The sequence below is a fragment of the Littorina saxatilis genome, linkage group LG17, assembly GCF_037325665.1.
Source record: "Littorina saxatilis isolate snail1 linkage group LG17, US_GU_Lsax_2.0, whole genome shotgun sequence".
In the NCBI taxonomy this organism is placed as follows: Eukaryota; Metazoa; Mollusca; class Gastropoda; order Littorinimorpha; family Littorinidae; genus Littorina; species Littorina saxatilis.
In genome coordinates, this window is record NC_090261.1 from 37845580 (window position 1) to 37866198 (window position 20619).

Below are 20619 nucleotides of genomic sequence, written 5' to 3' on the forward strand. Positions count from 1 at the left end.
GTGTGTGTGTGTGTGTGTGTGTGTGTGTGTGTGTGTGTGTGTGTGTGTGTGTGTATGTGTGTGTGTGTGTGTGTGTGTGTGTGTGTGTGTGTATATGTGCTTGTGTGTACATGCGTGCGAGCGTTTGTGCGTGTGTATGTGTGCGTGTGCACATGCGTGCGTAAATGTGTTTGTTTGTTTTTATGTCTTGCATTTAAAATCTATTGGTATAGTATCGGATGGCACACACGCACAAAAACAATATAAAAAAATACGCAAGAACTCACAAATCAATTTCACCCATCACACAAAATAACGCACACATATTACTCAAAAACAAACAAAACCAAATCAACATCAATAACGCCCTCTGAGTTCGTCACTATCAATGGCCTTGACACTGAATAGTATGTTGAGAACAGACTTGTCTTTGTCCTAGATCAAGCTCAAACAATGACAAAATGTCAAACTGTACGTGACTGGTACCACACACCCACACCAGAGGTAATCATGCTTCTTTTTAACAGGTGGCTAAAAGACTGATCGTAACACACAGTCAGACAGACAAGCAGACAGACGGAGAAATAAAACGAAAAACAGTGAGACAGGAATAAACTCAATGAATGTGAAATTAAAGACTTCAATTGGTCAAAACTACACCAAAATAAGGGTTGCGATGCTTTTGCTGTTTTTCATCTCTTTCGTACTTATCGCTCACTCTGCACATTTCCTGATCGAATCCCGCATAACAAAAGTATCTTTACAGATATAAATCCAATAAAATCATGTGAGAGATAATGTTTCTGTCTTTACGCATTAAAGCGAGAAATCTAAAAGCTAAATTGGTTATCACAGATGAACTTGTTTTTAACCTTGTCGGGTTAAAGCCATATGTACTCGATGACTATACACGCTAATTGCTTTACCAACAGCTGGAGACATGCTAAATTAAGTTCCCTGCAAAATATTGTGGTCTAGGACCCCTTCAATGTTGAGATATGTTAATTTTCATTTTGATCTGCCAACAGAGGTAGCGTTGACGCAAGGGAAATAACTCCGCGTCTTTGTTTACATCCAAAGTTTTTGAGACTCTAAAACAAGCTGTAATGCATGTATATGGTCCGCGCATGGCGACATATCGTCATTACATGGTCTTATGGTGCGTTTGACATCGATTATGGGCAAACTACACTTTGTAAACACGGGAGCGCGTACATATGCCTTTAAAGCATAGGAATTGTGTGGGTGTTTTATTTCTAGAGATGAATAAAAACAAAGCAAAATATCAGTATCGGTGAGTACAGTATTCCTTTGTTTTTTAAGCTTGACGTACGACAAATCACGTCAGTGCATTCTGAACTATCGGATGCACTCTTTCTTTCTTTCTTCGTTTCTTTGTTTCAACATTTGTTTGCTTGTTTGGTTGGCTGGTTGTTCGAGAGTTTCCTAATTTGCTTGTGTGTGTGGTTGTTGGGTTGTTTGTTTGTCTGTGTGTCTGTGTGCATGTCTGTCTGTCTGTTTTTGCTTTTCAAGACCGGTTCGAAGACATGTAGTTATACTCTGGGCATAATATCTAAATAAAAAGAACAAAAGGGACGTAAGCGCTGTAAATATATAGACGGCGTGGCTGTACGACAAGAGTAATGGAACGTTAAAATGCGGAACTAATCCACTGGGAACTGAGAGAATAACACGCATTAAAATGAACAAACGACTTTCATCCTCTTCTGTGTTTTTGTTGTTGTTTGTTGTTGTTGTTGTTTGTTTGTTGTTTGTTGTTTTTTTGTTTTGTTTTGTTTTGACTTTTGGCAGTCAAGACAGCCATGAAACTATCTCAAATGTCCAGGCCTGTTGTCCATGTTTAAAGATCAAAGGAATATCATGTAGAAAATAATTAGTCATGATTAATTCCTGGACAGGTTCAGCGGCCAACAAAATAAGTATAACGCTGTGGCGCGGTGAACCCCTTGTTTGAAGGATCAGGTTTTGGCCCCGGGTGGATTAGAAATCAAAATACCAATACGCTATGTAGTAACCGTTGAAGCAGTCTGCTACCAGATAACCAAGACATTATGTCCGTGATGTCGGTCGGCTGAAAGCGAAATAACAACAAAACAAAAAAAACAAAAAAATACCAACAACTGAAAAGTAACTAAGTTATGTAGGGCAAGGCCAAAGCATTGCTTGTGAACGTACACTGGCGATCGACGTAAGTTACTTTAGTTTCACTTTAGGCCCAAAAAAAAAATAGTCTGTTTACGGTAACCCGACCGACCCTATTTTTTTCGCGCGACCCTAGACTTTTTTTTGGCATTTGGGGAAAAAAAATAAAAATAAAAAAAAATAAATTACGTAAAAATATGGTTTTTGGGAAAAAAAAAAAAATCCCGACCTACCGACCCTATTTTTTGGGCCTATGTTACCTTAAACAGACCTAATTTTTTTTGGCCTTATGGAACACTGACCTATATCGCAGCAGTAAGACCTTCAATGAACTACTTGTGTCAAAAGTTTATAGGCACACTCCCTCTTATGTAAACGATCATGTTGACAAATATGTCCAGGCTTTTACATGGGATAAGATCATCCCTCCACTTGGACACATGCCAAAACTCAACACCCTGACTGCTTGCTGTGGTAAACTAGAATTTTTGTCATGAATTAACTTTTGTTCAAAATTGATTCATAAAACAATTCCTACTGTACCCAGGGTCTTTATTTTTGGTAAGAGTACAAGCGGAGGGATGATCTCCTCCCATGCATGTGCTTTTAACTTTTGACATGTGTCCATAAAAAAGGATGCTCTTTGCACTCGTGAAATATAAGACGGATCTGTTAAAGGGTGACATAATTATTTAAACGATAAGGAATCACTTTTTTATTACAACAGCTACTGTTCAGCGCCTGTGAGATAAAAGTGTGGTCCTGATAACACAAGCACGTGAACTCAAATTATGACGAGGACACACACCGTGTCTCTACAGATATCAACACACTCACACACACAAGCGTCGGTTAGAGTGGTACAAACAGAACTACCCTTACTGCTGGATTGCCCACAAACTCGGGCACAATAGAGTACATTGCACTTTCTAGCAGCTTCAAGGTCAGAGTCAAAAGCCTCAGTGATTTCAAGCTACAGCTGCTGAAATACGGTGAGTCAAATAAAACCTTTCAAACTGTTTCAGTGTAAAAATCTGAGCAGCGAGGTACGTATGTTTCCATACCGTTATTGTTTTATATATCAAGAAGACAAATATATCTATCGATTTGTGTATATTAGCTCAAGGATTTACAACCGGCTGCAAACTTTGTGGTTTTGTCATGACAAATTTGGCTGTGATATACTGAAGAAAAAAACCATCTGTCGGTTAACCAAGCTACAATAGGCACACACATACACCACGACCCTCGTCTCGATTCCCCCTCTATGTTAAAACATTTAGTCAAAACTTGACTAAATGTAAAAAGAAGCACGAATGGAATGCAAAAAAATATTTAGACATACAACAGGTCTAAAGGTTCTCTTTGTCAAGAAAGAAATCATGGTCGTTTGTCACCTTTCTTGGCTTCGGTAGAATCTATAGGACTTGATAACACTTAACTTTGTATGTACTGTGTATTTCTCGTCTGTGTGTCTTTACATAGTTCGTCTGTTTGTCTGTACGTTCCTCGTCTGTTAAAATGTGCAATCCTCGTATGTTCGTCGGTTCCATCGTCGTCTGTTTGTCTGTACGTTCCTCGTCCTGTTTGTCTGTGCGTTCCTTGTCTGTTTGTCTGTGCGTTCCTTGTCTGTTTGTCTGTGCGTTCCTTGTCTGTTTGTGTGTTCCTTGTCTGTTTGTCTGTGCGTTCCTTGTCTGTTTGTCTGTGCGTTCCTTGTCTGTTTGTCTGTGCGTTCCTTGTCTGTTTGTCTGTGCGTTCCTTGTATGTTTGTCTGTGCGTTCCTTGTCTGTTTGTCTGTGCGTTCCTTGTATGTATGTCTGTGCGTTCCTTGTCTGTTTGTCTGTGCGTTCCTTGTCTGTTTGTGTGTTCCTTGTCTGTTTGTCTGTGCGTTCCTTGTCTGTTTGTGTGTTCCTTGTATGTTTGTCTGTACGTTCCTTGTATGTTTGTCTGTGCGTTCCTTGTCTGTTTGTCTGTGCGTTCCTTGTCTGTTTGTGTGTTCCTTGTATGTTTGTCTGTGCGTTCCTTGTATGTATGTCTGTGCGTTCCTTGTCTGTTTGTCTGTGCGTTCCTTGTCTGTTTGTCTGTGCGTTCCTCGTCTGTTTGTCTGTGCGTTCCTTGTCTGTTTGTCTGTGCGTTCCTCGTCTGTTTGTCTGTGCGTTCCTTGTATGTTTGTCTGTGCGTTCCTTGTCTGTTTGTCTGTGCGTTCCTTGTCTGTTTGTGTGTTCCTTGTATGTTTGTCTGTGCGTTCCTTGTATGTTTGTCTGTGCGTTCCTTGTCTGTTTGTGTGTTCCTTGTCTGTTTGTCTGTGTGTTCCTTGTCTGTTTGTCTGTGCGTTCCTTGTCTGTTTGTCTGTGTGTTCCTTGTCTGTTTGTCTGTGCGTTCCTTGTCTGTTTGTCTGTGCGTTCCTTGTATGTTTGTCTGTGCGTTCCTTGTCTGTTTGTCTGTACGTTCCTTGTCTGTTTAAATGTACATTCCTCGTCTGTTCGTCTATTCCACCATCGTCTGTTTATCTGTACGTTCCTCGTCTATTTGTCTTTAATACGTGTATTTTCTCTCTATAATTATGTATTCATGTAATAAGCTTTTAGTAGTAGTTGTAGTAGTGGATTAGTCCCTCTTTAGGGCGAGGGCCAGATGCACAAAACAACATATCTATGCTCATTCTTGTTACCCTCGAAAAATAAAGAATTGTCACTGATTGTAATTGTCTGTACATTCCTCGTCTGTGCAGGGTCAAGATGTCGCCCAGCAAGACGTACAGCGGGCACAGCGAGGAGGCCCACCCCGAGATATACACCGAGGTGGCCATGCCGGAACAGCCCACGGTCAAGAAACCAGGCCAGCTCTCTGAGGACAAGATCAGACAGTTCTTTGAGAAGGCGAGAAGGCTTTATTTGTCTTGAGTGTGCATTGCCTTGCTTGCAATTTTGTTCGTTGTTTCCCCAAACGTTGATGAGCGACTGCATGGACATAAAGTGTTATTATTCCCCCCTCTGCTTCTTTACCTCTGTAAACTTGTAGGGGTAGTTATTTTTCGATAATGACCCAGCAACCAAACAAATAACGACCCAGCAACAGCCTGAATCCTCGATAGTGCAATGGGTTGAAAAGTTGTTCCGTTTCGGTACTACTTTTTGCGACTGAAAAGTTCCGAACGCTCTAATGTACGAAGTATACATCTCTGGAGCAAACAATACAAACATACCGCATTTAAATTAACAACTCCAGGCCTGAACGCATGAATCTCCATATAAAATCCATGAGTTCGGTTGTTTTCTGAATCTCGATCTGCCGTGCTCAAACCGTTCATCACAAGCAATTTCCCAAGGCAAGTAACTCATACTTTGTCTAGCGACAAGAGTAGTTCCCCTTCTTTTCACTCAGTTTCTTCGACAACAGACTGCAATCCGACGGTCAGTTTTCAACAATATTTCATTTAATAAACAGATCACACGCAACCAAATGCACACATCTCATCAATTTAAACAACATAAAGGGGTTTCATACACTATTTTCCCCAGAAAACTGAACTTTATACAGTTTTTAACGTTGGAACACGGGTGCAAAAGTTCGTCTGCTAGTCCCATTTGACGAAAAAACATTATCCAAAGCGATACCAAAACATATACAGAACACACAATATCTGCCTTTGCCGCCACAGCAGAATAACAGCATATCTGTGTACTTGATTTTAGTCCAAAATAGGAAAACTGACAAGACGTGTTAACGGAATGAAATGATTTGCACGGAACTATACAACCGCGCATGAATCGATCGCCTGCGCAGGTTGACTGGTTGAGAGAATAGGATTCGATCAAACTTTCGCAAAAAAACTCCACTTTTCTTTGAATAACTGAAGAAAGGAGGAATAAAGAGGTTACACACCTCGTCTCAGTGATTATAAAAAATAATGGTCTCAGTTCGCGGTCATGAAAAAGCTCGCTAAAGCTCGCATTTTTCATGATCCGCTAACTTCGACCATTATTTTTAATAATCACTGAGACTCGGCATGTAACCTCTACGCATTGTGTGTAACCAGTCTGAAAATTCTGTTAGCATATAACCACGTTATGTCCCAAATAGTCGATAGAACTGGGGACGGAAATAGCAAGTTAGCTAGCAGTCTGAAAATTGACTTGTCTTTCTTTCTTCCCTTTTTTCGTGATATCCTGATAGGTTTTTTTCCATGCACTTGAATAAAGAAACACAAAGACCAAAACAACAATACAAAAATCTACTTTTTTCCACAAATGATCATGTTTTAAAACTACCTTTCTTTATCTCATTTTATGATTATAATCTTACCTCTCTCTCGCGCGTGCCTTCGTGAAGGGCTGGGTGCTTGTGGAAGACTTCTTCACCCCTGAAGAGTTGGAGCCTGTACGCAAGGCCACCGAACGCTTGGTGGACATTGTCGCTCAGAGGCTCTACAAGGCCGGCAAGATCTCCAGTGAGTTGTGTGGGATAGAGAAGAGATTATATAAAACAAAACCCCAAGAGGACTTTTGGAAAGATATGTTTTATATGTCTCTGTTGGTACGGTAATCGCGGAAGGTTACTGCTACTAGTAGACCTTAATGACACAAGCTTCGTGCGTAAAAAAACAAACACAAACAAGTCGCGTAAGGCGAAATTACTACATTTAGTCAAGCTGTGGAACTGAACGTAGTCCGCCGCTAGTGCAAAAGGCAGTGAAAGTGACGAGCCTGTTTGGCGCGGAAGCGGTTGCGCTGTGCTTCATAGCACGCTTTACTGTACCTCTCTTCGTTTTAACTTTCTGAGCGTGTTTTTAATCCAAACATATCATATCTATATGTTTTTGGAATCAGGAACCGACAAGGAATAAGATGAAATAGTTTTTAAAACGATTTCGGAAATTTAATTTTGATCATAATTTTTATATTTTTAATTTTCAGAGCTTGTTTTTAATCCAAATATAACATATGTATATGTTTTTGGAATCAGAAAATGACGAAGAATAAGATGAAATTGTTTTTGGATCGTTTAATAAAAAAATAATTTTAATTACAAGTTTCCGATTTTTAATGACCAAACTCACTCATTAGTTTTTAAGCCACCAAGCTGAAATGCAATACCAAACCCCGGCCTTTGTCGAAGATTGCTTTGCCAAAATTTCAATCAATTTAATTGAAAAATGAGGGTGTGACAGTGCCGCCTCAACTTTTACAAAAAGCCGGATATGACGTCATCAAAGGTATTTATCGAAAAAAAGAAAAAAACATCCGGGGATATCATACCCAGGAACTCTCATGTCAAATTTCATAAAGATCGGTCCAGTAGTTTAGTCTGAATCGCTCTACACACACACACAGACACACACACACAGCCACACACACACACAGACACACAGACACACACACACACGCACACACACACATACACCACGACTCTCGTCTCGATTCACCCCTTTATGTTAAAACATTTAGTCAAAACTTGACTAAATGTAACAAAAAACAACAACAACGAAAACTCCGGAGATAAGCCTTATTGGCAGCAATGCCATATCTTACCTGCAGACTGGAATAGACAACCGACCGACCAACCGAACGAACGAACAGGCGGAATTAATGAATAAATTACTTGAAATGGACACCTCGTTCTTGTGTGTTTCACGTGCAAGCATCAAAGTAAACACTGTCGTGATTTTATGCTCTATTGGTATCCGCGAGGAAGTAGGACCAGGGCTCCCCAAAGTGCGCGTCCCTGCGTCCTATACGCACTAGAAGCCGAAAACACGTACAAGAAATGTATGGAGGGCCTAGGGTCCCAGTACGCACTAGACTTCAAGAGAGCGGGTCATGGGACGCACTACATTTCCTTTATCGTGCGTACCGTAGATACTTTTTCAGACTGCAGTCGTCATCTATTGTACACAGTACACTAAGCGTGACCGCAAAAGTTTATATGTAGCTTACACCGGCAATTTTCGCTTTTGGACCCTCGGGACCCTCTAGAATTCTGCAGTGGGGGTCCATGGACCCTCTTAAAATTGAAAGTGGGGGTCCCGGGACCCTAGGAGATGCAGCCCTGTTGGACTGTTGCAGCGACTGTCCGTTTTTGGAGAAGCACTTTCCACAATGCTCCGTAAAAGTTGCTACTGTTATTCATATTCATATATTTATTTATCTATTAATAGATTTATTTATTGATTTATTTATTGATTTATTTATTTATTGATTGATTTATTGATTTATTTATTGATTATTGATGTATTTATTTTATTTTAAATCAAATTGTATTTCTTACTAATCATTTTTTAGTGATTGCTGCTTTTGTGTGTTCATGTGCACATTCGACAACATCACGTTACTTGTGTTTCTCACGTGCAAGCATTGGAGTAGTGTTGTGACTTAATGATCAACAGGTCTGCACGAGGACTTGGGATTATTCCAGCGACTGACGGTGCTGGAGAAAGAGTCCCCTGGCGCCTCGGTCCTGGTCCACAAACTGGGTTTTCTTCCTCCTGTAAGTGTTTATACTATGTGAATATAAGTGCCGCATACGATACGTCTTTTCAAGAAACTAGTTTAACACAGTTTACACTTCAACAAATAACAGGTGTTTTGATGTAACAGGTGTACGGTCACAGTGTGCCTGCCTCCCCTGTGATGAACTTGTTTTGTACGACTTCTTCTTCTTCTTCTTCGTCTTCTTCTTCGTTCATGGGCTTAGACTCCCACGTTCACTCATGGTTTTAGCACGAGTGGAATTTTACGTGTATGGCCGTTTTGATCCCGCCATTCAGGCAGCATACGCTGATTTCGGGGGAGGCATGCTGGGTATTTTCGTGTTTCTATAACCCACCGAACTCTGGCATGGGTTACAGGATCTTTTCCGTGCGCAGGCACTTGGTCTTGTGCTTGCGTGTACACACGAAGGGGATTAAGTCACTAGCAGGTCTGCACATAAGTTGACCTGTGAGATCGGAAAAATCTCCACTCTTAACCCACCAGGCTGCAGCGACCGGGATTCGAACTCACGACCTCCCGATTAGGAGGCCGATGTCTTACCACCACGCCACTGCGCCCGTCTTTGTACGACTTAAGGCGGTCCTTCATTCAGCCCGAACTCGACTTCGCGAAGACTTGGCGAAGTCTTTGTACCGACTAGACTCAGTGCTAAAGCTCCCTGCGGCCAGCTTTACGAAGCATACTTGGCGAAGTCTTTGTACCGACTAGACTCAGTGCTAAAGCTCCCTGCGGCCAGCTTTACGAAGCATACTTGGCGAAGTCTTTGTACCGACTAGACTCAGTGCTAAAGCTCCCTGCGGCCAGCTTTACGAAGCATACTTGGCCGCGAAGTCTTTGTACCGACTAGACTCAGTGCTAAAGCTCCCTGCGGCCAGCTTTACGAAGCATACTTGGCGAAGTCTTTGTACCGACTAGACTCAGTGCTAAAGCTCCCTGCGGCCAGCTTTACGAAGCATACTTGGCCGCGAAGTCTTTGTACCGACTAGACTCAGTGCTAAAGCTCCCTGCGGCCAGCTTTACGAAGCATACTTGGCGAAGTCTTTGTACCGACTAGTCTCAGTGCTAAAGCTCCCTGCGGCCAGCTTTACGAAGCATACTTGGCGAAGTCTTTGTACCGACTAGACTCAGTGCTAAAGCTCCCTGCGTCCAGCTTTACGAAGCATACTTGGCGAAGTCTTTGTACCGACTAGACTCAGTGCTAAAGCTCCCTGCGGCCAGCTTTACGAAGCATACTTGGCGAAGTCTTTGTACCGACTAGACTCAGTGCTAAAGCTCCCTGCGGCCAGCTTTACGAAGCATACTTGGCGAAGTCTTTGTACCGACTAGACTCAGTGCTAAAGCTCCCTGCGGCCAGCTTTACGAAGCATACTTGGCGAAGTCTTTGTACCGACTAGACTCAGTGCTAAAGCTCCCTGCGTCCAGCTTTACGAAGCATACTTGGCGAAGTCTTTGTACCGACTAGAGTCAGTGCTAAAGCTCCCTGCGGCCAGCTTTACGAAGCATACTTGGCGAAGTCTTTGTACCGACTAGACTCAGTGCTAAAGCTCCCTGCGGCCAGCTTTACGAAGCAGACATGGTGAAGTCTGTGTACCGACTAGACTCAGTGCTAAAGCTCCCTGCGGCCAGCTTTACGAAGCAGACTTGGTGAAGTCTGTGTACCGACTAGACTCAGTGCTAAAGCTCCCTGCGGCCAGCTTTACGAAGCATACTTGGCGAAGTCTTTGTACCGACTAGACTCAGTGCTAAAGCTCCCTGCGGCCAGCTTTACGAAGCATACTTCGCGTAGTCGACTTCGCCCAGTTAATGACAGGCTTTACAAACAGTGTGATTTTGTGTGATTCGGAGCTATGTCCGATACGTCTCTGCGGGTAACAAAAACACACCTCCATGAAACACTGGTGTCTTGTTCGTTCCTCAGGAGTACAGAAAACAGTTCTCTCACAAGCGACGTGTGAACGAGCTAGAACGGGTGTCTTTTGCATTTTTGTGATGTAGTGATATATTTCATATACTTATATTTATATTTACCCTTTGTAGGTAGGACGGTCGTCTGAAAAAAAAGTTCGACGCTATTCAAAGGTTAGTTAAAGTGTAAAAGGCATCCGTACCCAGGAAATCGGTCGGCAAACGGAGTGGGTCGTTTTAGGAGGGGTCGTTATGGGAGGTGCCACTGTATTTGGGTAAGAATCATGTTTTAGAAAGCTTACATTGAAGGCCTTCATTTATTGAACTCGAAGTCTTTTAACAAAACAATACAGTGCCACAGCTTCGAACGGCGAGCTTTGCGAAGTCGTCTTCGTCCAATTAATATCATGCTTTATGTAACCGAGTGTACGAAGCACAAGAATTACCTTTGAAGGCAAAGCAAGTCAACTGACAGGTTGGAGATTTTAGAGCTAAGTTAAGAGCCCTATAAAAACTGCAGGGGGGTGGGGGGGTGGCAAAGGTTTCCAAGAGAATACAAGGGGACAGCAGCAGCAAACAGAACTCTACAATTGACAAGTGTCTATCCGGCGACGTAGAAAAAACGTCAAGCTCGCGTTCTTTGCCCGCAGAGAACTCTGCAGACCCTGCTGTGAAGGGTGACGCGACCGTCTCCTTGTCATATTTACACTGACACTTCTTTCATAATCAGGAGTACAAAGCACTGCTGTCCCACGAGCGCCTGGTCAACGTGCTGGAACAGGTGCTAGGTCCCCGTGTGGCTGCCTCCCCTGTCTGGAACATCCGTACCAAGACACCCAACTGTATCAACGGGGAGATCCCGTGGCATCAAGGTACAGTAAGATGTGGGATGGTTTTAGATAAAGCATGACAGTTATAACAAAAATAGCTGAACAAAAGCTGTTTTAACAACAGCTTAAAACTAGTCAACAAAGTTATGCAGGATAATGTGTCTCTGCTTTTCGCTCGCCAAAACAGTTCTCTAAAGACTTGAACTGCTAGGGGTTTTAAGTTTACTGCTGATCTTGGTAATGTGCTTCACCCTTAACGCAGGGGGAATATAATTGGTAGCCCTTAAAGTCACAGGGAGATCTGTCAGACCCGTGATTATTGTTATATGGAACTACTACCATGACAAAGTACACTTTTAGCAAGGTAACCTTTGTTTACATGTGTGTCTTTCAGACTCTGGCTACTTTGCCCCTGACTCTTACAAGACGTTGATCCCAGTGGCCTGGGTTCCCTTGCTGGATGCTACCCCTGAAAATGGATGTCTGCAGGTAAGTAATGAATATTAAAACCCCCTTAGTGCCATAATGTACGGGGTTTTTTTTTGCAATCGTGTAAAAGATCAATACTCTGACAAGGGAAACAAATACTGCATATTGCCCTTTGGATTGCAGATAGATGATTGCCTCCCCTGGAGACCATTTTTCTCAGGTTTGGTTATTGTTTTGTAATGATTTTTTTAAACTAAATTGTCCAACAGTCAAGGGTTTTTTAAGGTCACTGGTTTATGTGTTCTGTGATTTGGGGGTGTTTTGGGGCGGATATTTGAAGGTGACCTTGACCTTTCATAGCCAGGATTATAGTATGTGCAAGGTGACTGTGGATGCCCATTATACGAGAGAATACACTTTTAAGAGACGATTCGTGCACGCACATACGTACTCTCACTCTCTCTCTCTCTCTCTCTCTCTCTCTCTCTCTCTCTCTCTCTCTCTCTCTCTCTCTCTCTCTCTCTCCGACTCTCTCCGACTGGCTCTTTCTCCCTCAACTGTCTCTTTCTGTCACACACAAAGATACACGGCCCCGGCCTCAGACACACACGCGCCTCCCTCACACCTCCTAAAACACGCACATGTATACGCTCATATCAATCTCTAACGTATACTGCTAAACACAGAATTGACAAAGATCTTTCTTTTCTGCAGTTTTATTGTTTTTGCGACGAACGCTCAAATTAATGCCAATGTCATTTCTGTCTGTATTTTACCTGCACACCTGTGCTGACACTCGCAGTACCTTGAAGGGGGCCACAGGAGAGGCGTGGTGTGTGATCACCTCAACTGTTGGGAGGACACCTGGCATGTTATGCTGGACGAGAGCAAGATTGAGGAAACACTGGGTAATAACTCTTGTTATTGTTGTTGTTGTTGTTGCTGTTGTTTTGTAGTTTTGTTGTGTTTTGAAAGTCAGTTCATAAGGAAAATTCGCGTCAGTTTCTGAGTATCAAGCAAAAGTTGAGAACGAACAAATCATTAAAGGAGGTGAACCAAAACTATACATTTGTGGCACTCTTTCGCTTCAGTCATAAAACAAATATTGTGACTAAAATCGTCTGGAGCTGCTGATATTATTAGAGTAACCTGTGATTCGGTTTTAATTTCTTTTCTGCGAGTTGTAGGAAATCGATGCAGATAAAAATGAAACATTAGATGTATCATACATAAATAGCAATTATTGCATAATTATATGCACTTTTTTTAATACCAGGTGTCAGTAAGGAAAGGGACCTGAGAACGGTGCCAGTCAAGTACGGTGGATTCCTCCTGTTCAACAACCTCATTCCACACAGAAGGTTAGTCTGCATCTTTATCTCGTATTGATAAACACTATTGCATATTTAATACGTATGTAAGTTCCTTGGTTTTATTTTTATTTTTATTTTTAAATTTTTTTTTGGCTTGATTTTTCTCTCTCGTTTTGTTGATTAATTCGTGTAACCTACATTTCTACATCGAGGGAATCCCTCCCTCCACCTGGACACATACCCACAATCAACAACAGCGGGTACTGTGTGTTATAAGTGGGGAGTTATCTTATAAATTAATTCTTTAACGGCCCCTTGTAAAATTAATTCATCAACACATTCTAACTCTACACAGGCAGTAGTCAGGATGACGATTTTGGTATGTGACCAAGTGGAGGGATGCTCTTACCCCATGGAAAAGCCTGGCCAGATCTGAGATGGTGTGACCAACTGATTTCACCGGAAGGACGTACTGTACCTTACATCTTTATCAAGAAAACAACTTTGTTTCAAACGCCTTTTTTTTCCTATCTCATGCACAGTCTGGAAAACAAATCCAACGACGTTCGCTGGAGTCTGGATCTTCGCTGGCAGAGGCCCGGAGAACCGGAGGGGTTGTTCGGCATCCAACAGCCGGTCCTGCTCAGAGACCCCGACAAGCCGGACCTCCAGGTCGACTGGGCTCCCTTTGAGGACAGCAGGCACGTCAAACAAGCCGAGTACCTGACCGAGAAGGTGAGGTGTGTGTGTGTGTGTGTGTGTGTGTGTGTGTGTGTGTGTGTGTGTGTGTGTGTGTGAGGGGGGGGGGGAGGGGGGGTGTTGTTGTTGACGTTTCAATCAAGCCGAATACCTCACCGAGAAGGTAAGGAGTGTCCCGTTGGTTGTGGTGGTCGAGGCGGTGGCGTTATTTTCCTTTGAGAACAGCAGGTGCTTCCACTGTTCAAACAGGCCGAGTATTTCACCGAGAAGCTATAAAGATTGTTGTTGTTTTGGTGGTAGTTGTGGTTGTGGTGGTAATTTTGTTGTTGCGCTTCTTATTCATTTTCCTCATTATCTTCTCCTCCTCATTCTCTTCCTCCTCTTCTTCATTTTTACATTTAGTCAAGTTATGACTAAATGTTTTAACATAGAGGGGGGAATCGAGACGAGGGTCGTGGTGTATGTGTGTGTGTGTGTATGTGTGTGTGTGTGTGTGTGCGTGCGTGCGTGTAGAGCGATTCAGACCAAACTACTGGACCGATCTTTATGAAATTTGACATGAGAGTTCCTGGGTATGAAATCCCCGAACGTTTTTTTCATTTTTTTGATAAATGTCTTTGATGACGTCATATCCGGCTTTTCGTGAAAGTTGAGGCGGCACTGTCACGCCCTCATTTTTTTAACCAAATTGGTTGAAATTTTGGTCAAGTAATGTTCGACGAAGCCCGGACTTCGGTATTGCATTTCAGCTTGGTGGCTTAAAATTTAATTAATGACTTTGGTCATTAAAAATCTGAAAATTGTAAAAAAAAAAATTTTTTTTATAAAACTATCCAAATTTACGTTCATCTTATTCTCCATCATTTTCTGATTCCAAAAACATATAAATATGTTATATTTGGATTAAAAACAAGCTCTGAAAATTAAATATATAAAAATTATTATCAAAATTAAATTTTCGAAATCAATTTAAAAACACTTTCATCTTATTCCTTGTCGGTTCCTGATTCCAAAAACATATAGATATGATATGTTTGGATTGAAAACACGCTCAGAAAGTTAAAACGAAGAGAGGTACAGAAAAGCGTCCTATCCTTCTCAGCGCAACTACTACCCCGCTCTTCTTGTCAATTTCACTGCCTTTGCCATGAGCGGTGGACTGACGATGCTACGAGTATACGGTCTTGCTGCGTTGCATTGCGTTCAGTTTCATTCTGTGAGTTCGACAGCTACTTGACTAAATGTTGTATTTTCGCCTTACGCGACTTGTTATTCTTTTTCTTCTTCCTCGTTTTTATAAATGTTTTCTCATTTTTCCTTTTCCTTTATTGTTGTTTTTTGGTTTTTTTAAATTCCATCGGCTTCTTTCCTTCATTCCTTCTTTCTTTCTTTCTTTCTTTCTTTCTTTCTTTAATTCCTTTTCTCTCTTTCCTTTTTTATGCGGAATAAAATCATCCTAGCAGCCTTGTCTTTGTGATGGTAGGATCGTGAGAAGGATGAACTGGACTCGACCATCTCAGGACCCTGGATGAAGCAGTGGCGAATTGTGCACGGAAACAAGTGAGTCGACATAATCACTTGAACATAATACACACACACGTACGCACGCACGCACACACGCTTTTGCATTCATACAGGCACGCGCGCAATTGCATGCACACACGCACACACACACACACACACACACACACACACACACACACACACACACACACACACACACACACACGAACACACACACACCCGCCTGGACGGACTGACACACGCACGCCAACGCACACGGACACATGCACGAACGCGCCATCACGCACGCAGATACGACTTGACGCACGGATGCACGCACGCACGCACGCACACACACACACACACACACACACACACACACAGACCACACATTGACAGACACACACATACACACACACACGCACACACCCACACATACTCACACACACACACAAACATACATACACATACATACACACACACACACACACACACACACACACACACACACACACACACACACACACACACACACACACACACACAAGAATAGAACATAAATTTCCATCACACTGAGTATACTCTGTTCGTTTTATTTTTAAATTGTCTCTAAATTTCACCACACAGGTGTTTTCTTCCTATTCGGGGGAGAAATGAGGGTGTAGGGTGGGTTCGGTGTCGTTTGGGCTCAATGATATTGTGTTGCTCTCAGCACGCAAGTGAATTATTTGAGGAAATACAACCTTTAATTCTGATTACTGCAGGCACACGAAAGCGGCTGGTCTGGAAGAGGAGGGGCCAGAACGTTAGCCTGACGTCACTTGCACCTCAGAATACGTCACTGGTTTCTGATGACGTCAGTGGTCCGTTGCTGCGACCGACTTGTTCATCGTGACCTAGATTCATGACGGTCATTTCTCGCAATGATCTCAGATTTTTAACAATTGCATATTATGTGAAAACCACCAAGAGGATGAAAGGCAAATCTAGCATTTGGGAAAATTATAGAGTTTATCTTATTGTGGCTTCATGTTTATTTTGTTCCTTTTTTTTCAAAAAGAAAGAAGCTTTTCTCCTTTGGAGAATTTGAAGAAACTTCTTCGTAAAATAGCCCTCGCCGTTCTTCTTCTTCTTTTATTGAGGGAATCCCTATACAGGGCAATTACCCTTACTGGTTGGTGCGCTTTAAGGAAAATAGAGTGAAAGATAAAGTGGATAGTGTAAGTATATGATGATAAAAACAGGGGCGGGTTGTTAGGCAAGCTACTGCTTTTTGCGATTCGCCCCAGAGCCTAGTTTCAGGCCCTGGGCTGTGGGGCTAGCCCACCACCCAGTGCTACCTTGCCGCAGCAGCCCTCGCCGTTGCTTCCTTCCGGTTTTAGCTGTTGTGGCAAAACAATCGTATTCTGTGTACTATTGTACTTGTACGCTTGTACGCTAGCTACCCAATTGAGATTTGGGCGTTTTCATATTTTTCGAAGATTAAGTCTTACTAAAAGTGTGAAATCCTTGAGAGAATACCCATCACAACTTCTTATATACTGTCTATCGAATCAGTGTGAGCTCTTTCTTGATTTTGCATTCATTCTTATGCTATATAGTCATGGCACGCACATCATTATATCATTATTGAAGGACGTTTTGTATCATAGGCTACTGCAACTTTTTATTTTTTTATTCTCAAGCATGATATGCTATTAATTTTTGTACATCATTTTATCATTGTTGTTTCACTTCTTAAATACTGTCTACAGAGTCAGTAAGAGCATATTCTTTAAAGCGGGACTTTATTTTTCAAATATTCTTGAACAGAATCACTGAGAATTGTCAATCATTATTTTTATATTTTCAACCGCACAAGCAATCCTGAACATTATTTATTTTGCGTTTTGACAAAGCTACTTATACATATCGCATTTTTGTCATATGAATACTTTCAGTTTCAGGGGTTGTTGTTGTTGTTGTTGTTGTTGTTGTTGTTGTTGTTGTTGTTGTTCCCTGTTAACTCTACAAATTAGCCCAGCTTAGATATACAAGACGAAGATTGCAACTGCGAGGTTATAAAAGTGAGGTACCTTGCAACAAAATAAAAATCGAACAGGTCAAATCTGTTCATTGCGTTTGAGAACATCCTCACGGCGCGCGTGTGTGTGTGTGTATGTGTGTGTATGTGTGTGCGTGTGTGTTTGTGTGTGTTTGTGTGTGTGTAGTGTGTGTGTGTAGTGTGTGTGTGTGTGTTTGTGAGTGTGTGTGTGTGTTTGGTTTTGTGTGTGTGTGTGATAGGTCGTGTGTGTGTGTGTGTGTGTGTGATAGGTTTAGTGTGTGTGTGTGTGTGAATGTGTGTGCAATAGAGTTTGTGCATGTGTGTGCGTGTATGTGCTTGCATTACTGTGTGTAAGTGTGTGTGTGTGAGAGAGAGAGAGAGATGATGTTAGTGATTGGTTTTATTTTTTATTACACACACGCGCTCCCAGGTGCTAATAGTGATCCATACAGAATTTGACATTCGCCAACACCTCTGAATACTTAGTTACAGGTCAATCAGGCCACACTAAAATAACAACCTAAACATGTTTGTTATTACCAAGGGAATTTATTGAACAAAATGATATATACAATCTCAAACAATTCAAACAGCATTGCATACGCAGGTACTTTCTACTACTTTCATTCAAAAACATTTGAAAAAGATTAAGTGAAAATAAAAACATTTTTAGACGTTCACATCATTATCAATCGATTTGAACGTTCTCCTCACACATCACCAGCCCCCCCTCCCCCGTTTTAGAACCGTGTCAAGTCACAAAATGGTACAGTCACCATCTCCACGATTCTTGGCAGGGTCAAATACAAACATTAATAGACTTTCACGTCATTGTCAATCGATTTGAAAGCTCCCCTTCCTCCTCTCCAGCCCACCCACCCCTGTACCAGAACCGTGTCAAGTTATAAAATGGCACAAACACCACCTCCACGATTCTTGGCATCGTGTAATAAAAACATTTTTAGACGTTCACACCATTGTCAATCGATTTGAAAGCTCCCCTCACTCTTCTCCTGCTGCCCCCCCTCTCCCCCTTCTGTGTTAGAACCGTGTCCAGTTATAAAATGGTACAGCCACCACCTCCACTATTCTTGGCAGCGTCCATGGACGCGATTTTGTCCTTCAGATCCGACATCTGCTTCTCGTAGTTCTCCTGCAGTCGCTTCGACTCCGCGTCCTTCTTCTCCATCAGCTCTCTCATGAACTGTTCTTTCTGCTTGTTCATCTCTTCCAGCTTCTTCCTCTCCTCCTCTCGCTGCTTCTCCATCTCTTTCCTCTGACGTTCCTCCTTCTCCTTCAGCTCGGTCTTCAGGGTCTCCATGGCCTGCTTCTGCTGCTCCGCGCTGGCGTGCTTCTTCTTGAGTTCGTCAGCCAGCTGGGCCAGCTTCTTGTCCGTCTCCTTCTGCTGGGCGGCGATGACCTTCTGCCTCTCCTGTTCCTTTTTCTCGAAGGCCTTCTTCTCCTTGTTGGCCTCTTCCTTGGTCTTCTCCACCAGGTTGCTCAGCTCCTGCACGTGCTTCTTGTTCTCCAGCTCCTTCTTCTCCACCTCCGCCATCCGTTTGCCCACCTCTTCATCCATCTTAGCCCCGATGTGGGCGTACTTGGGGCACTTGTAGGGCTGCCCGCCGTTCTGAAGCCGGACACTCTTTACCTGAATGGAATAGAGTGGAGTAGAGTAGAATAGATAAGAGTAGATTAGAGTAGAATAGAATAGAGTATAATAGAATGTATTGTTACAAAACGTTAACGTTAATAAAACATATGGCCCAAAACAATCTCGTTTTGAGGACACAATCGTACACACACCAAAAAAATTCCCACAACACAAACTCATCAAGTATACAAGCTTCCTCAGTACACAGACTTCCCCAGTACACACATTTCCTCAGAACACGAATTCCCAGTGCACAAATTCCCAAGCACACAAATTCCCTCAGTACTCACATTTCCCGAGTACAGAAGTGCCCCCAGTACACAAATGTCCCCATACACAAATTCCCCCAGTACACAAACTCCCCCAGTCCTCAAACTCTCCCAGCACACAGATTCCCCCAATACGGTGGAGCCCCCCCCCCCCCTTTTAATGGCTTTCACAAACCTAAGAAAATCATATCTCAAAAGGGAGAGAGTCTGTTATTGGAGGTAACTTTACAGAGGCTATAATAAGAACATCATAGAAAAGAGGATCTTAAAAAGGAGGAAGTCTTAAATTGGGGTGTCTTAACAGAGAGGTTCCCCTGTACCCAAAACTCCCCAAGACACGCACCTGCTTGAGCAGGTCCTCCACCTGCTGGGGCGTCTTGTGGATGTTGTCCATGACGACGTAGCGCGAGCCGCAGTCTCTGAGGACCTCCTGAAGCCTTGCCGGAGCCTTGGACACCAACTCGCTCATCTTCTTGCCCTTCAGGGCGTCGCCGTGGGTAAAGAGGATGATGAGGAAGCGAGTGACGTTCTCGTCCAGCAGGGCTTTGAGCCGCGTGTACACGCCGTATTCCTCGTCCGTGTAGCGTCCGACCTTGATTATGATAATGATAATATAATAATGAACACTTATTGATCGCCCCTTTTCGCAAGAGCTCACGGCGATGTACATTTGCAAAACCGAACACACACCTACACACACACACACACACACACACACACACACACACACACACACACCTACACACACACATACATACACACACACACGCACACACACACACACACACAGACACATACCTACACCTGCACACAAACACACACAAACACACACACACACTGACTAGCTCACACACACACACACACACGACACACACACACGACACACACACACACACGACACACACACACACACGACACACACACACACACACACACACACACACACACACACACAAGATAAAATCAAATCCAACCTTCATGACGTAGAAGATGGCGTCAGGCCCCGGATGCATGCAGGCGATTGCCTGCATGACGAGGGACGAGACCTCTTCGTGCGGCTTACTCGTGTCGAACAGTCCTGGGGAGTCCAGTATCTGCACGTCGGAAGAAGTATATCGATGAGTCGAACGATCAAGAGATGAATGAATCAATAATCATTTAATCTATCAATTAATCAATCGAGCAAGCAAGCAAGCAGTCAATCGATCAATCAATCAGTTAATTAATCATTCAATCAATCAATCGATCGATCAATCAATCAATCAATCAATCGATTGATCAATCAATCATCATATTACTGATACTGAATCCAATCATCCATCCATCCACCCATCCGTCCC

General features: G+C 42.7%; 2 protein-coding genes across 2 annotated transcripts in view; one reads left to right on the forward strand and one right to left on the reverse strand.

Annotated features, from left to right (window-relative positions):
- The first annotated feature begins 4629 nt into the window (after nt 1–4629).
- On the forward strand, nt 4630–17414 carry LOC138952518 (phytanoyl-CoA dioxygenase domain-containing protein 1-like). Its single transcript, XM_070324204.1, has 10 exons — nt 4630–5021; nt 6475–6592; nt 8528–8628; nt 11269–11410; nt 11763–11857; nt 12600–12705; nt 13074–13158; nt 13653–13845; nt 15293–15369; nt 16077–17414. The coding sequence occupies exons 1-10, from the start codon at nt 4881–4883 to the stop codon at nt 16120–16122; spliced, it is 1104 nt and encodes a 367-aa protein (XP_070180305.1). The 5' UTR covers nt 4630–4880; the 3' UTR covers nt 16123–17414.
- A 471-nt stretch (nt 17415–17885) lies between these two features.
- Nucleotides 17886–20619, reverse strand: part of LOC138952287 (GTPase IMAP family member 9-like) — a 3788-nt gene continuing 1054 nt past the window's right edge. The window contains exons 3-5 of the mRNA XM_070323920.1: nt 20254–20373; nt 19623–19871; nt 17886–19007 (exon numbers count right to left, since the gene is read on the reverse strand). Coding sequence (XP_070180021.1) covers nt 18414–19007; nt 19623–19871; nt 20254–20373 — 963 coding nt within the window. The 3' untranslated portion in view covers nt 17886–18413. The remainder of the gene's footprint in view (nt 19008–19622; nt 19872–20253; nt 20374–20619) is intronic.

Coding starts and splice junctions, on each gene's coding strand:
- LOC138952518 (XM_070324204.1), top strand. CDS start 4,881: ATGTCGCCCAGCAAGACGTACAGCGGGCACAGCGAGGAGGCCCACCCC. Junction 12,706..13,073: donor CAAGATTGAGGAAACACTGG/GTAATAACTCTT, acceptor TTTTAATACCAG/GTGTCAGTAAGGAAAGGGAC. Junction 13,159..13,652: donor AACCTCATTCCACACAGAAG/GTTAGTCTGCAT, acceptor TCTCATGCACAG/TCTGGAAAACAAATCCAACG.